The 16,862-nt window shown below is 39.7% G+C and overlaps 1 protein-coding gene across 2 annotated transcripts; it reads left to right on the top strand.

Moving 5' to 3' along the window:
- The first annotated feature begins 1,099 nt into the window (after positions 1 to 1,099).
- Positions 1,100 to 15,921, top strand: LOC125888761 (uncharacterized). Of its 2 annotated transcripts, none has more exons than XM_049576322.1 (9): positions 1,100 to 1,155; positions 1,435 to 1,498; positions 4,019 to 4,047; positions 5,574 to 5,638; positions 7,703 to 8,002; positions 10,226 to 10,507; positions 13,047 to 13,169; positions 13,309 to 13,378; positions 13,496 to 15,921. In XM_049576322.1, the coding sequence occupies exons 2-9, from the start codon at positions 1,496 to 1,498 to the stop codon at positions 13,521 to 13,523; spliced, it is 900 nt and encodes a 299-aa protein (XP_049432279.1). In that variant the 5' UTR covers positions 1,100 to 1,155; positions 1,435 to 1,495; the 3' UTR covers positions 13,524 to 15,921. The 2 variants fall into 2 exon arrangements, with proteins under 2 accessions (XP_049432279.1, XP_049432280.1); XM_049576323.1 differs by having other exon boundaries at positions 1,110 to 1,155; positions 5,580 to 5,638.
- Positions 15,922 to 16,862: the final 941 nt, after the last annotated feature.

The raw sequence follows: 16,862 nt of genomic DNA, 5'->3' as shown, positions 1-16,862 counted from the left end.
GGAGTTTGCATGTTCTCCCCATGTCAGCGTGGGTTCTCTCCAGGTACTCCAGCTTCCTCCCACAGTCCAAAGACATGCAGGTTAACTGATGACTCTAAATTATCCGTAGGTGTGAATGTGAGTGTGAATGGTTGTCTGTCTCTATGTGTCAGCCCTGTGATAGTCTGGCGACCTGTCCACGGTGTACCACGCCTCTTGCCCAGTGTCAGCTGGGATCGGCTCCAGCCCCCCCCATGACCCTCAAAAGGATAAGCGGTTAGAAAATGGATGGATGGATATTCCAGCCCCTTACATCAGAATGAATTTTCAATCGCATTGGCCATTTTCATTCCAAATTAGGTGTTTACAAGATCACTTGTAATAGGAATGAACTTTCATTCCAAATGAAAAGGGAATTAAACTGTCCATGTAAATGCACTCGCTGTCTGTGTCTTACAGTAGGGTAGGAGAGGTGTTGGGGCCTTTTGCATAGCTGCGCCCAGGGGCCTGTTGACTCATAATCCACCCATGTATTCTACCATTCAAAGTTGCCCATAGTGGCCAGTCTTTTTTAACTTTTTGAAATATGTATTGCTTTATTACTCATAAATTTTCTACATTGCACGTTTGCTACTGCCTTGCCAACGACTCTCTGCTTTCACAATAGAACATTATTTTATGACATATTCAGTCTTGGTGAAGACTAAACAAAAGGTTTTTCTCAGGAAGAAAAATCCTTGTTTCCACTTCTCCCCTGTCGTGTTTTAAGTCAGACTGTGTAATACTGGTTGACCTTGTCATGAAACGTAAGTTAACTCTGGTCTTTTGTTTCCTCTTCCCCTCTCACTAAGCAGACTCTGGCTCTGACGCACTTCTGCCCATTGTGACATATTCCAAAATACATCATCAAAAAAACACTAAACAATTAAACATGGCAACAGAATATTCTGGATGCACCCCAACTGTTACCTGCCATGATTAATCATTACGATCCCATCCAAAGAATGACAGTAGGTCGGCTGATACTGAACTTCTAAGCAGACAGGGAAGTTCATCGAGCTTCCTGATATCATCTGTGGCGTCACTATAAACGTAGTGAAAGCAGGCGCAGTCATGTGCAAATGCAACTCTCACACTTACATGCTCCTGTGGAAGCCCTCTTCAAGCTGCTCAACAGTAAGTTATTCACAGCAAAATAAACCTTAGCTACATATATTACATTTGTTACTACAGGCCTGTTTAACAGTAGGCATTATGACATATGGGATTCATGTTGGCTGGATGGATTACTGACATTTGAATAGAATTGAGCCATTGTTAACCTTTCCTTACTATGAGTAGTAAGGCTAACACCAAGTGTTTTGTCATAGATTGCTGACTGTATGTGATTAAAAGAAGGATTAAAAAAACAGCAAATGACTCATTCAGCTCCACCCATGTTGTTTTTTTTATGAGGAGGAAGTTTCGTTCTCTTGCTCTTACTCGGTCACACTGCCAGTGGAGGCGACACATCACAATGGTAAGAGCTGTTTTTTTTCCTCTTTCTTTTCTCTTGTCTCTTTTAAAACCAGTTCATTTTATTATAGTGAATGAGGCTATTATTTTGTGTCATGTTGAGGTCAGAAAGGAAGACTCTTTCTCATGTATTTAGTTTTCTGTATGAAAGACATACTTGAAATTCCATTGAGCAGAAGTCCGTGAACACTGTGTGTTTGGAGGTGTGTATGAATGTGTGGATGCGTGTGTGTGTCGACTTGGTGCTTCCCAGAATCTAAATCTCGGCAGGAAGAGCTTGTTTCTGAGTGCCCTGTGGCAGTTTAAGTTGCTAGATCGTTGCATGCAGCAGAAGAAGAATCTAGTTAGTTATACTCATAAGTAAACTAACACCTGCATGCAAATCACAACATCATTTTAGCCTCTGCAAGACTGATCTATTTCACAGTGCAAATATGTGCCACTGATATTTACCCAGCTTTGCGTGTATGACAATATTTGTGGCTAAGAGATAGAAAGTGAATGCTATGAGTGTGTTAGCAGTGTAAACACATTTAATGATTTCTTCCTGACTGGCTTAGTTAAAGGATAACGAGGCAGAGCTAGAGTTGAAGATACACTTGCTCCCTGAATGGGATTATGAAAAAGGTATCTAGTGTGTATGATACTGCTGGAATCTAAAATGAGAAAGGAATTAGAAAGTGAGTGTGTGCTTTTTTCTTTCTTGACTATAAAAGTTTCAGCTGTGAGGGAACAGCAGCTCAACAAGAAAACCTCTCTTGCCACAGGTCTCTCACCACAGTTTGATCGGTTTCACCCAACAGAAAATCTTTGTTTTCCTCTCTACTTTTACACTCATGAAGCATTGTACAGCTCCCACTTCAAAAAGATATGAAACTCCCTGTGAGATTAATTGAACGTGTGAAGGTGGTATGTGGTTTCTTAGCCTTTCTGACTGGCCAAAGGCATGCTTGGGTTGATTGCCTTGAAAAAATACAGGAGAAGCAGTGCTTCGAAAATCGTGTTGCGTCACGTGGGATTCCCCAGACTAATACAGCTCCAGTGTGTGAACGTGTAATCAATCATCGGTGTAATGACTATAGGCAGAAGTGGTAGAAGAGTATACACACACACACACACACACACACACACACACACACACACACACACACACACACACACACACCACAGTCAGTCAGTGCTCTCTGCTTTGTCATATATCTTTACTTGGATTCGTATACATTGTATTGTACAATACATTCAAACTATAGCCTCAAAAATTGCTCTAGAGTTGGTTTAACACCTTTCTGATAGTCTCAACAAAGAAACTTGAGAGAGTTATTATGTCAGTTTGGATAATTATTGTAGCTGCCGGTGTAGCAACAGACACAGAGTCACAGAAATCTCGCAAAACGAAACCATCATCACAATCATTTCAAACTGTAGAAGCCACGATGCCTTTTGCTTATTTTAGCCCCATAATGAATCCAAAAATTCCACGGTTATTAATAAGACTTTCATGATCCATCTGGTATAACTTTTCCTGAAACTGAACACAGTGCGGAGTACTTTAGGTAATTATACGGGGCCCTTGGGAATTCCCTCAGTTGTGGTTTCTATTAAGGGAAGACACTGCTGGTCATTCTGAAGCAAGGTGCTTCCCCTGGAGTTTCTGAGAAGGTTCTACTTTTTTGTTGTTGTTGTTGCAAAGCACTTGATTTTCTGTGAATTTGTTTTAACTGCAAAACTCAAAAGAGTGACAGCAGCCTGTGTACTTTCTAGATTGTATGTACTGGATTTATGAGTAATGTGAAACCAGGTGCTTATAAAGATAAGGAATGTGACAGACTTTGATTGGCAGACTTTTACTGCCCCTTTCCTTGTATATATTGCTTTACACCACAGCCTACATCTAAAACAATTCAGATGATCTCTTCCACCTGGGAATCTCCTGAAAGTTTAGGTCTACCGACATGCATGTCTTTCAGGAAATTGAGCATTTGATAACTTAAACACAAAAGTATGCACGACCTGAAACAATATATGCAGTAGAGTCTGATACTTTCAGCATTGGATTTCTTTGATACCACACACAAAATAAGAGAACACTAGAAGGTGCTGTCTGAAACTAGCAGGTACTCTAATGCACACCTCATTGGGACTTTCCTCTCGCTTGATGTTTGCTGAAAACACTGTTTGGATGTTTTCTTTCAGTGTGACAGAAACCACTTTCCTTCACAAGACTGACTGTAACGGGCCGGATATATATTTCAGATAAGACTGAGTTTTGTTTGTGTATAGATTCACAGATTGCACAAAACAAGACAATATACAATGAACTGAAACAAACCTGTGGTTGTTTGAGAGGAGCTGATTGGGTGTGTTTTAAGCAACTGCAGCACTAGGCCTACTCTTGTACTTTAATATGAACATTTATGAAAAATTTAGAGCAAACAGGATTTACTGCCTGGTTAATGTTACAGTGCACTGATTTAAAAGATAATCAGTCCTATCCCAGTGATTAACTTTTTTGTCTTTTCAACAGGCATCCTGTTGCAACACACGGTGTTTTCTGTAAGTACCCCTGCCATTTTCTGTCATTTGAAATCAGCAGTAGACATTACAATGCTGTAACTCACTTGACATCTATTGCAAAATGGTCAGCGTTGTTCTACCATGTTTATAGCATTAGAGAATGATGTCATGACCTGAATTTTAACCCTTGTCAGCATTTTTCTAATTTTTATTTGGGTGTGGCGCCTAAGATGACTTCCACAGAACAGTCAGTGGTGTAGTCATGGAAATTAGCACTAATCTGGTTCATGTGAGTGTCAAACATCATACTGTAAGGCAGTCACAATGGATAGCCAGGAAACCACCAAAAATATCCTTCCAGCTCCCATCAGTCTGAGCTGAGAACTAAGTGAGACTAACAGGTTTCCTCATGACACAAATAACCCCTTTCCTACTGGACAAAAACCCCACAAACACCCACTAACATCTGGCTTTTGTCTTTAGTGGGAAAGATCACTGTCAGCAATGATTCATGGGACATATGGCTGTGACAGTCTCAACATGATGGAAACATGGGTGGATACATTCATTTTCACCCCCTTTCCGGTGCGAGACGATAACGCTCCACCACAAATTTCCTCCATCTCCATCCAGGCAACCTCAAACATCGTTCCAAAGTAATTGGCACCAACTTTGAAAGGGAGATTGAATAAGTAAAACATATAAAAAAGTAACCGCCTTAACATTTTCACTGGCCTCTGTGCTGCCTTCTACTGATTACTCACCTTTTTTCCAGCGTGTTTGTGTCATAGAACATAACACACCAGTAAAAAAAACACAAAAAGGCACACTTGTCTACTGGTAATGGAAAAGTTGTTTATCACCTATTCTTTCCCACATTTAAAAAAAAACATCATATGCACACAAATTTCGCTGGAGAAGGGAACAGACTCCATTTAGCTGCAACTGTGATTAACTCTTGGATTGTACTACTACTGAAATAATCCAGTGGTTGCCAACATAATTCCAATGTAAAGCGATGAACCTAACAATAATACAATATGCTTGTGACGCTACATGACTCAGTGGAGCTATTGCTTCTGGTATCGAGGGTCATCACCTGAAGCTCCAGCGCTAAAACTGTATGACAGCAACATGGACCCAGATTATCTATCAGGATAAGGATACTGAGAACTGAGAGTTAATGTATTTCCTGTAATAAACCCCCAGAAAGTAGGCTAGCGTGCTCACATATTCATACATTCATAACCATATTGCTAAACCAAATGTGGGGCTTTAGAGTAGAGGTGGAATAGTCGTTTCAGCGTTAGAAAGAATGAGGGTTGTTGACAGAGGAGGATAGGTTCAATCAATATGAGCACGTGTGGTTTCAGAGGCAGCGTACTCTGGCACTCAATTACAGTATCTCTGGGCACAGGGCCAGAGGAATTTAAGTATTAAGTAAGGAAGTGATTTCTTATGGGGAGGGCTATCTGAATTGAATTAATGCATCAATATGTGTCACCGTAATGCCCCCAAGTTACCTGCGTAACCATGCAAATAATTGTGTTTCCTCCTCTTCCAAGAAACAGAAAGTTTCCCCTCCAGCTGCTGATTGTTTTGACTATGACAACGCACTTGGCTGACACAGGTGAGCAGCGCCGTCGTAACAATGCATTTACGACACACATTTATCTTGGTTTCATAGATACCAGTTATTTATCTAAGTAGATCACACATGCAAAAGCGGTATCACAGCAGTACTTGATCACAGTCACACCAGTAAAGCAGCACCAAATGTATTACAAACCGGCAGTATTGAAGCTCCAGATAAATTAACTACATACAATGCGAGAGATAAGCTACCAAACAACTGCCCTGGGGGGGGGGGCAATCAAAATGGAGCTTAAAGCTACAGCTGGTAACTTCTATGAAAACAACTTTGGGTCATAGGTACTAAAACTGTCACTATGTTCTGAAGAAAATATGAAATAGAAATCAAGATTCTTTTACTTCGTTGCCTGTTTCTCACCTCAGATGTTTTCAGAAACATATTTTAGTGTACTGTTTAGCTGTAAAATGAGAACGTTTGTGACCCGGCCGCCATGCTGGATAAATGTAGACGAAAGTACTGCCCACTCACTCATTTTACAGCCAAACAGTACACTAAAATATCCATCCATCCATTTTCGTAACCGCTTATCCTCTCGAGGGTCGCAGGGGGACTGGAGCCTATCCCAGCTGACACTGGGTGAGAGGCAGGTTTTGGACCTCCTGGACAGGTCGCCAGACTATCGCAGGGCTGACACATAGAGACAAACTATTCACACTCACATTTACACCTAAGAACAATTTAGAGTCATGCATAAAGGGCTGCATGTCTTTGGACCGTGGGAGGAAGCCAGAGTACCCAGCGAAAAAAACACGCTGACACGGGGAGAACATGCAAACTCAGCACAGAAGGGCTCCCTCCTGGGATCGAACCAGGAACCCACTTGCTGTGAGGCGACAGTGCTAACCACCACAGCACTGTGCCGCCCACACTAAAATATGTTTCTGAAAACATTTGAGGTGAGAAATGGGCAATGCAGTTACAGAATCTTGATTAACATTCGATCAGCGCTGCCTAGTTTGACAGTTTGACAGCAGTTTACAAGCAGTGACTGACATGATTGACAGCTGTGTTCAAGACTCCTCTGCTCTGATTGGTTGATTTCATTCATGTGTGGTAAGGCCAGTAGGAGCGTTACAAGGCAATAGCATACCTAGTGATAGCAGTGTTGGCAGCAGAAATCAGGACAGTTTATTCGGCCCAATTCTGGGGCATAATTAACGCTGAATAGGGCAGCCACATGCAGCCCGACTTATGTCTTCTGGTGTGCCGAGTTTGGGCCGATGCTGGGCCAGCTCATTTTGGCTACCTCAGTAGGAATGTGATTTTTTTTTTCAGATTATTTCTCTCATTTAGTGCTGTGTAAATGTAAAGGCAGTTTCAGCAAATATAACAAAAACCTATTTCTTTTTAAATAAAAGTTACCAACTACAGCTTTGATGGGGTGGCCAAGAACACACATACACACACAGTGACAACGAAAAGTAACTTTCAGCACGCTGTAAGGTCCCTTTCGATATAGTGACCTTAAGACTATTTACACATATGAAAGGGACTCTGATAGCTGCGTACTTTACACAAACAGGCAAACAGGCTGAAGAGGAACTGAAAATTAGTCTAGCACGTCATAAAGAGGAGCTATCAAAAAAAAAGCCTTGACCAAAAACCCTGACCTTTACACACTCCCAGAGCTGTTAACTTAAAGTACAATGCTTAGCTTTATTTCAAATCAAATAATAAAGATAGCAAACCATTTTGGTCATGGTTTTCTGTTAAGCAACATAACCAACATTTCGGCTTGTTCCATGTTACACTTCACATATCATTAGTCTTTCAATCCTCACTTACATTTAGGCTACTTTAAGCAATCATGGTGCATAGTGTCTATAATATATTCAACAAAAATGCTACCAACTCAGACATTATGTGAAACACAATTTGCCTGCAGTTAAAGATGACACATTTCTGATGTTAAATAGCCTAAAACTGTATCTTGTGTACAAGGTCTTGCATTCATTTCTCACTTAAGACAATTTCATTCTGTGTCATAAAAGGTTTCCCTGCATGCTCTGACCCTTTGCCCCTCTTACTTTTCTTTTCCAGAAACTGGTGCTCCTGTTGAGCTCAAAGGGGAGGTTGGTGGGAATGTGACCCTTCAGTGCCCTGTTGACCGAGAAAGGCCATTAATATTTTTGTACTTTCAGCGGGGCGATATATTTGTGAATGGCTACCATGCATCAAAACCACTAACAAACACATGGGAGAACACCAGAGTGGATCGTGACATGACCATGCACATGGAAGATTTAAATGTTTCTCACAGTGGCAGCTATCAGTGTCATATCCGCTACCATGATGGTCAGATTAATTTGAACCATACAGTCTTCCATCTGAGTGTCACAGGTATGTGTTTAAATGTATTTGATCGTTTGAGTTTTAGGTTCTAATAAGTTTCTGTTTCTAACTCTTTACAGTAGGAATAATGCAGTATACTGCACATATATTCTGAGTTAGGCATTTCTCTAGCTCATTTCTAACATCAGAAGTGAAGATTAGTTTTTACCCCTGAGAGTGGTGCAGATGAGACGGATTTTTTTTTTTAATTTTCAACAAGTATGTGAAAATCTGTCAAAATGAAATATTTCTGTTCTGCTAGGAAAAAAAAAAAACTTTTTAAAACCTAGAAATCAGTTCTCCAGCTCTAGCCTAGTCCTGTCTCCTAGAAATCACATAAACTAATTTAAAACAGCATATGCAATAAAGGGAAACATAATGCTGAGCAAACTGCATTTTCTACTAAAATAAAAATGAAATGAAAATGTTGATACTTACGTACGTAATATGCACCAACAAAATGTTCACAGATAATGTATTTACATTGTTTCCGCCAAAATAGGCAATCTTGCAATACAATACCCACTGGTGGTGATCACGTGGCAACCACCGGGGCTGAAAAATGAAGCCAATGCGGAAATGCCAAAAGCTGCAAATCCTCAAATGGCTACTTGAGGCTTGCTCCAGAAGCAAGTAAATACCCACAGACACATGTTAAAATGCCCAGCTTTACAGCAAAAATAAAAGACGCAGAAAAATAAAAAACTGAACAGGGGGTGAATGTTTGTATTACTCACCCGTTTACATTTTATTAAGGCATAAAATTATACATATTTAAGGTAAATGGATGGACGTGTACAGTGCCTCTCTAGTCATCTGACCACTCAAAGCGCTCTTTACACTTCGAGTCACAGTCACTCATTGACACACACATTCACACACTGGTGGCAGAGGCTACCATACAAGGTGCCACCTGCCACTAACACACCAATGGAACAGCCATTGGGAGCAATTTGGGGTTCAGTATCTTGCTCAAGGATACTTCAACATGCAGACTGGAGGAGCCGGGGATCGAATTGCTGATGTTCGAAGTTGTGGATGACCTGCTTTACTTCTGAGCCACAGCCGCTGGGTGGGGCTGCTTTGAGTGACTTTCTGTCTGCGAGCCGTTGCTACAATCAGTGAGTCAGATCCCCCCGTCACTCCTCTATAGCTCCACCCTCTCGTCCAAATATGGTCATTTCTGACTCCAAAAAACGCAAGATCGTGACGGCCGAAATGCCAAACGTGCATCGCAGCACATCATTTGAGAACCACTGCATTATTTCATACACTCTATGGTAGTGACTATAGCTTTTTTTTGTTTTCATTACCTTTTTTTTTAAATTAACATTTAACCGAAATCACAATCTTTCCCTGACCTTAACCAAAATCGCCTAAACCTAAAACAAAAGTCTTTGTCATTATGTGTTTTTTGTTGTTGTTGTTGTTTTAATTGAAATGTAACTGGAACTGTGATCTCTCCTCAACCAAGGTGCTTTTATTGCCTTTATCTATTATTGCCTAAACCTAGGAGAGGGGTCTGGACGTGAACCCAGTGTTCTGGTGTCAGAGTCCTGCCCTTTGTGCGTCTGTCATCCTCCCCAGCAACCTCCTTTCAAAGCTGACATGGCACATGAATGTAGTGTTTCATTTCTGTAAAGAAACACCTCTTCAACATAATCCAGGCCACACAACACACAACAACCACAACAACTTAAAAAAGAAAGCAGTTTAGTAACTTACAAACGTAATTTCTGGGAGACAGGGTTGCCTAGCCAGCTGGATCTAAAGGTAATCCTTTGTCATGCGAGTATTAAACCTTGATTTCATTGTCAATTAGCTGTACGTGTTAAAGCGGGGATATGCTGGTTGGGGTAAAGGAAATCTCACTCACAGGACAATTCATGACAAGTATTCTCCAAGCCCATTTATTCAGGGATGAAGCAGTCTGGAGTCCATCCTAGCACGACCTTTGAAAAAGCAGGGAAACTCTTGATAGGCTATCTATCACATAACCACCATTGTGAACAGATTTAAAATAATTCCAGTATAATTCTAAAAAAAAAATCCCTTTGCTTTAAGCCATCATTCTCTCAGTAATGGTGAATCACAACTGAGGGCTTTGTGAAAAACCCCTTGCATCATTAAAAAGTTGAATAGTGAAATATGGTCATTTACAGAAACCTTGACATGTTGGAGATACAACCTGCACCCTGACAGTGCTTTTTTTTCTCTGCCGCTCTCTCCTAGCAAACTACAGCAAACCCACACTAACGGTGAACTGTGGCAGTGAAAACCATCGCTTCAGTTGCTGGGCAACGTGTGCCTCACATGGCGGTTACCCAGGCACCAAGGTGACATGGACCATACCGGAAAGTCAGACACGGAGGGACGTGAACAACACTCAAATACAAGATCCACACACCATGCTGGTTAACAGCTCCAGCACCGCATTCTTCAACTGCTCCAACGGCAAGCTGACATCCCTCAGCTGCTCTGTGGGCGGCGTCACCTCCGAGATGTTCACAGTCTGTAAGTGATTAAAAAAAACTGTCCCAATGGTTTCTCCACCAAAATCAGTTTCTTGTATTGACCCCTTGGTAAGTTTTGGGAAGTGTGAATAATAATGGAAACCCCTTGCACAGATGCCCTTTGATGACTACTGTTTAAGGAATGTGTGAGGGATTTTTTGCGTCCTTTTACATCCTGGTAATATTTGAATTCTGTGAAGTTATTTTAAAGCCTTAACATGACCAAGATACTGTAGCCAAGCCAACAGGTCTGTGAGGATGGAATCAGGCACAGGTGTGCTATGAGCTTAAATGCTAACAATGAAAATGCTGTTGTTCACCATGGGTTAGCATGCTAACATTGCTAATTAGCCACAGGCACAACTGAAGCTGATGGGAATTTTTTGACCTGATGATAGTACTAGATGAAAAGTCACAATAGGTTTTAAAGTCCACCCACTGTGGAACACGAGTGTCTGTACAAAATTTCCAATCTGACATTTTTCAGTCTCAGCCAGAGTGGTGAGCTGACCAACTAACTTCAGCTAAAATGCTGCTGGATCACATGTTTAGGTTTCTCATTTCTAAGGAATCTATAGACCAAATCACTGTGACGTCACACTATCACTTCCAGATAGACAACTTCCAGTCATTCTGAATTGCAGAGATATGTGAAATTGGCAAACTTGGTTACAGTATTCCAGTTGTCATTTTCAGCTGTAACTGTACCGTTTTAAGATATATAAAAACAGTGGTCGGACCTTTCTTACGTTACTGCTGTGCTTATTTTATGTACTCAGTCGCTCAAGTAATGTCCTTTATAAACCAAATCTCCCAGCATGGAAGCTACCAATGTACTGCTGTGGACGGGGGCTCCAGCACATTTTAGCCACCTAAAAAACCTACCTCAAAAAAATCAATATCAGTTTAAGTATACGCTACATTCGGAGTGTTTTCACCACTTTACCTTACACACCAACCAATCGAGACAGTGGTAGACCAGCAACTCCTGTGTCCTAAAATGACTTTTGTAAATAGAGTCCGGTGGCTTTGAGATCACAGCTTCACTTCCCCTTTTGAAAGGGCTGTCTGACGGCAAGGTAAAGCGGTTAAAATATTCTAAGAATAACATACACTACACAACAGATAAACAGCTATGTGCTTTTGCTTTACCTACATGGGGATCATATATATATATATATATATATATATATATATGTATATATATGTATGTATATGGCCAGTTTCCCAAGTTCCTCATGTTTTCTGACTTAAAGCAGATGATACCAGAATTTAAATTCAGTCATTTGTGTTATAGTATTAAACTCACAAAAAGTTAAACTCACCTTAATTGTAGTTGGATTGAATCAGGAATGAAAGAAATCTTAAAACCAGGGAAAATATAAACCAACATTATCTGCGTGGCCATCAAGAGAGAAAATGTTTTTTAGGTTGTTGTATTTTTTATTTTTATTTTTTTGGTAATTTGGGTGGACTGACCCTTTAAAGGATTCTGTCACTTCTGATTTATATTTCTTTTGTCAACAAGCTTCATGCAAAGAATAAAACCAACAATAAACTGATGTAGCTATATTCTTCTGTGCCATAGAGCTCCATTATTATTCAATAACTATTTAATGAGCCAAATAATCGCTACCATGAACGTGGGCAGTGTAGCTTACATTGAGTCAGTCATGTATACACAGAACACTCGCCAGCGCATCAAATGTGTATTAATAGACAGTTAAAAATAGTCCCAAACAAATACAAAATGTGCTCCTACTTCAGGAATATTTGCTTAAAACTACAGTGTTCAGCTGTTTTCGGAAATCATTTACCCTTTTAAAAATGAAACTATATGTGTTATATATATAATGATGTGTGGGTTGAGTTCCTGTGGTTGCCTTCCAGAATCTCAATCTACAATACATATAAGAAGTTACAATAAAATTTCCTACATGACAGTAATGTATCACCACATATTTATAGTAAGTATAAAGCTGGAAGCTCACCAAATTGTCCTAACTGTAAAACGTATGTAGGCACTAGTTTATGTTACCTGTGGGAGTGCGACAAAATTCAGTTATTATGGAGGACAGTATGGTTTAGTCCCCAATACAGACATTGATCCAATTTTTATCCATTATATTTAAGTCCAAGTGATTCCAACGGTTCCATCCACTTCTGTAGAAAAAGCTGAGTCCTTTCTGAGTCACAACCTCAGAGACCAAAGATTTCCACATAGAAACAGAAAGAGGGTTGCCCCAAACCCATTTCATCTCACCAGCATTAAAAGCCATTGAACCACTTCCTTATGCTGTTTAAGAGAGTCACGGATATGTCCAAGCAGATATAAAAGTGGATTTGCTGACACCTGTTGACCTGTTGCTGTACTGATGTTAGTGAAAATGTTGAGAGGACTAACTAAATACAACACTGTCAGTTTTGGTCTCTTAATGGGATTTGTTGACAACATATGATATAACACATTGCTTATGCTTTTAAGCTCACTTGTCCCAGTTCACATTTTTGACTGTGATAAACATTTTTCTCATCTGAAGGTACACCAAAAACAACACCGGAAACGTTTAGTCCTTATGTGATAACAGCAGCCGTCTGTGCAGTGGTGGTGGCCATTATCATTGCACTGGTGCTCTGGTTCAAATGCAAGAAAGGACAGAGAAGTAAGGACATATATTGGGTTTGTCCCAGAATAGCTGTTCTACACACATTTGCATATCTGTTTGTGAAAATAGAAAGATGGAAGTGTGAATGACTCAGAGACGGGCAAAAACTCACAGCAGTTTCTATTTTGGTTTTCAGGAGCAGCAGCAGCAGCAACAGCAGTAGTAGCAGCAGCAGCAGATGTGCAGCGAGGAAATGAATGTCAGGAGTAAGTGGTTGTTTGCAATTGCCAACATTGTGAAAGGTCACAATACTAATACAATAGCTCCATGAGATTAATGTTATCCCTCCCTTTCCTTTCCTTTCTATTTTTCATGTTCTCCAGGGAATTAACAGTCCTCAATGAAACTTAAGAAGAGGGGAAAGACGCATCTTGAGTGCTGAATTGGCGAAGAGGGGTTTCAAAGTTCTAGGATCTAGAACTAAAATTGTATGTCACTCAAGTGTATGTTACATTAGTGACTGACTGGCTGCATAAAGACATGAATGGCCAGTGTCCATAATGGTCAGTGACTCACTGGAGGCTGCATGCCGTCAACATTTCACTGACATTTGTGACTTTTAAGTGTTTGAGGAAGTATTCCTTACAAAGTATCCTTTTAAAGGTGATGTACAGTGTGTCATCCAACTGAGAATGGCTTACTTCTCAAAAAAGAGGACTTTTCCAGTGGTTTGTGGTGAGATTGATGTTGTATACTGGAAAACAGTGTCGGGGTAGCGGAGGTGAGGGTGAATGTACTTCCCAGAATCAGTGAAATCAAAAGCACAAGAAATGTAGAAATGTATGAAATATCTGTTTTATCTTTACGTGACCTCTACTGGATGGAGCAGGATATGTTACATGCTACAAGTGTTAATTTTTGACTGTGGCTCATCTTTTTTAAATACAGTAAATTATTGTTGTTGCACTTTAAAGTTACCCCAAGCCTTTTTCTTAAAGGAATACCTCACCCCCAAAATGATCGCTTGTATATCAATTACTCACTCTGTGAGCATTCATTGTAACACTCAGTGAATGAAGAATCCAAAAAGGAGAAAATGGAGTCTGGGGCAATGGAAGGGATGAGCAGAGTTCAAACGCATGTGCTTGCCAAGGCACGTTACTTCCGCGCGGAACTGTTTAAACGCACGTATGGAGTCAACCGGATGCCCATTCATTCCTGTGGGTATCTCCGTGATATCCGATGTGCCTGCGAAACCCCTCCCCTCTGTAATATTGCGGCCTACAACTTGCTTCGAGTATGTTAAAAAAAAAACTTCTGAGGTGGATTTTGGAGGGACTGTATGACAGTGTGCTAGCTTAGCTAAAAGGCAGTTAACTAGCTAACAAGCTATTTTCTTCAATTCAGTTTCCTGTGTTGATTGTCAAGTGAGTTTGTATAATTAAAAAGAACTTGTTTATCTAGTTTTAACACATTGTGAATCTGAGTAATGTTATTCTGCTAAAATATGGTTATACATTTTATACATGGGATCGTCATTATCACTCGTTCAGCCGTTCATACGTTGTTTTGATTTTTTTTTAATTAAATATTTCATAAAACATGCTATGTACGTGGTAGGTCCTGTTTCTGTACCAGTAATGTTCCAAGGACATATTCCAAACTAGACGGCAAAAAACTGACAAAATTAGCCTCTCCCCTACAGATACAGGTAGTTTCTATCAGGTTTCTATCCATCTGTAAAGTAATGCACTTATTTGTATTGGACACTAGAGGCATCATCCGTATATTTACACATCTACTACACATGGAATTTCTCAATTATGGGATCAGTAAAGGTGTATCTTATCTTATCTTATCTTATCTTATCTAAATCTAAATTGGAATGTTTATAATGAAAATGCATGTGTTGGGGAAGTACTGTGCATACGACTGGATTAATGAGACTCAGATTATACTGCATGAGTTGTGTGAGAATTTGTAAACAGATGTTTTGATATAGTTTTAAAGCCAGCTCCTGTTTACTTCAAATCATCAAGAGTATTATCCGTTTTTGGATTCTTCGTTCACCATGTAACGTAAATGTAACGTTACACAAAGTGAGTGACTGATATTTGAATGGTCATTATGGTGGTGAAGTAGTTCTTCAAATATAGCCCTTTAGTGTTCGGATTTGTTGTTTTTTTTTATTTAATATACGCAATAGAACAGTCAATATTAGTCATGTCACATTAGAATCTGATTATTTTTGTTTTGAGGGTGATCAAAAAGGAGTGTTGTCTATCAGAAATCAGTAAAAAAAAAAAAAAAAGCTGTGAAAAATATGTGTCAATGCAGAAAAGATAGTCAGAACACATGAATTTGTTCTCTACAGTTTATTATGCAAGTTTTCTGCAATTGATTCCAGTATTCCGGGATTCCCCTGTAAGGTGCAATATTAGATACAAAGGGAAGGGGGGGGTTCTTTATTAGTTAAATTGTTGTTACCCTCATGATTAATATTGTAGCCCTTAAACAACTCTGACATTTCTTTCCTCAGGTGACTGTTCTCATGTAAAATGTTGCTATTTATTATTTTATATTATTTGCCATGTTTACACTGTTTGGGGTAATTTTGGCTGTTAATCCTCCTTCCTCAGAACTACCAAACCTTCTCAAAGGGCTGCTTTCATTTCCTAAATCTGTTAGGAACACTCCTTATGAATAGCTATTTTGAATTTGTCTTGTTTGTGTGGCATTTACATGACCTCTCAATCCTGCTCTGTCTCTGGTTTTCATTCTTTGGTACTAAAATGTTCAACCAATTAAACTTGTGTCATTTATTTTTTATTGTGTTATGGGAAGAATTACCTCCTATAGATCCAATTCCCACAACACTTTTAAAAACATTTTATGGATTCTTTGAGGAACAGCTTTTAAATATTATAAATTACTCTCTTCAGATGGGTGTCTTCCCCACTTCCTTTAAAACGGCAGTGGTGAGACCCCTTCTGAAGAAGAGTAAGTTACATCCCAACATTCTTAATAATTCCTGACCTGTATCCAACTTACCGTTTTTAAGTAAGATTTCAGAAAAACTAAGTAATTTTTTTTTTTTTTAAGTATAAACAATATTTTAGAGTAATATCAATCTGGTTTTAGGATGAACCACAGTACCAAGACAGCCCTTTTAAAGATTTCAAATGACATCAGGTATAATGCAGATTCACAAACTCACTGTCTTGGTACTACTGGATCTAAGCGCTGCCTTTGATACAGTAGATCACCACATTTTATTAGACAGACTCAGAAACCTGGTCAGCCTCTCTGGTATTGTTTTTAACTGGTTCAGCTCTTATCTCACAGATTGATGTTTCTTTGTAAGTATGGATACATGTTCCTCCAGAAAACATGAAATTAGGTGTGGGGTGCCCCTAGGGTAAATTTTAGGCCCAATTCTTTTTAATCTATATATGCTTCCACATGTCATCAGGAGGCACGTCATCAGCTTCCACAGTTACGCAGATGATGCACAGCTGTACATCGCTGTGTCTCTTGATGACACAGGGCCAATTGATGCCCTTTTTAACTGCATTTTAGATATCAAGTCATGGATGGCAGTGAATTTCCTACAGGTCAACCAGGACAAAACAGAGGTCTTACTTAGTTATTGGTCCTGAAGGCAAGAGAGAGAAACTTTTACCAAAACTACAAGATTTTAAACCTTCACAATGTCTAAAAAACCTGGGCGTCATTTTTGACTCTGAGCTT

The sequence above is a fragment of the Epinephelus fuscoguttatus genome, linkage group LG5, assembly GCF_011397635.1.
Source record: "Epinephelus fuscoguttatus linkage group LG5, E.fuscoguttatus.final_Chr_v1".
Taxonomy (NCBI): domain Eukaryota; kingdom Metazoa; phylum Chordata; class Actinopteri; order Perciformes; family Serranidae; genus Epinephelus; species Epinephelus fuscoguttatus.
This window is presented reverse-complemented; position numbering and strand designations above follow the sequence as displayed.

What these genes read in the sequence shown, in the direction of transcription:
- LOC125888761 (XM_049576322.1), top strand. An exon ending in CTCCGAGATGTTCACAGTCT is followed by an intron (nt 10,508 to 13,046) that starts GTAAGTGATTAA and finishes TCTCATCTGAAG; the next exon opens with GTACACCAAAAACAACACCG. An exon ending in ATGCAAGAAAGGACAGAGAA is followed by an intron (nt 13,170 to 13,308) that starts GTAAGGACATAT and finishes TTTGGTTTTCAG; the next exon opens with GAGCAGCAGCAGCAGCAACA.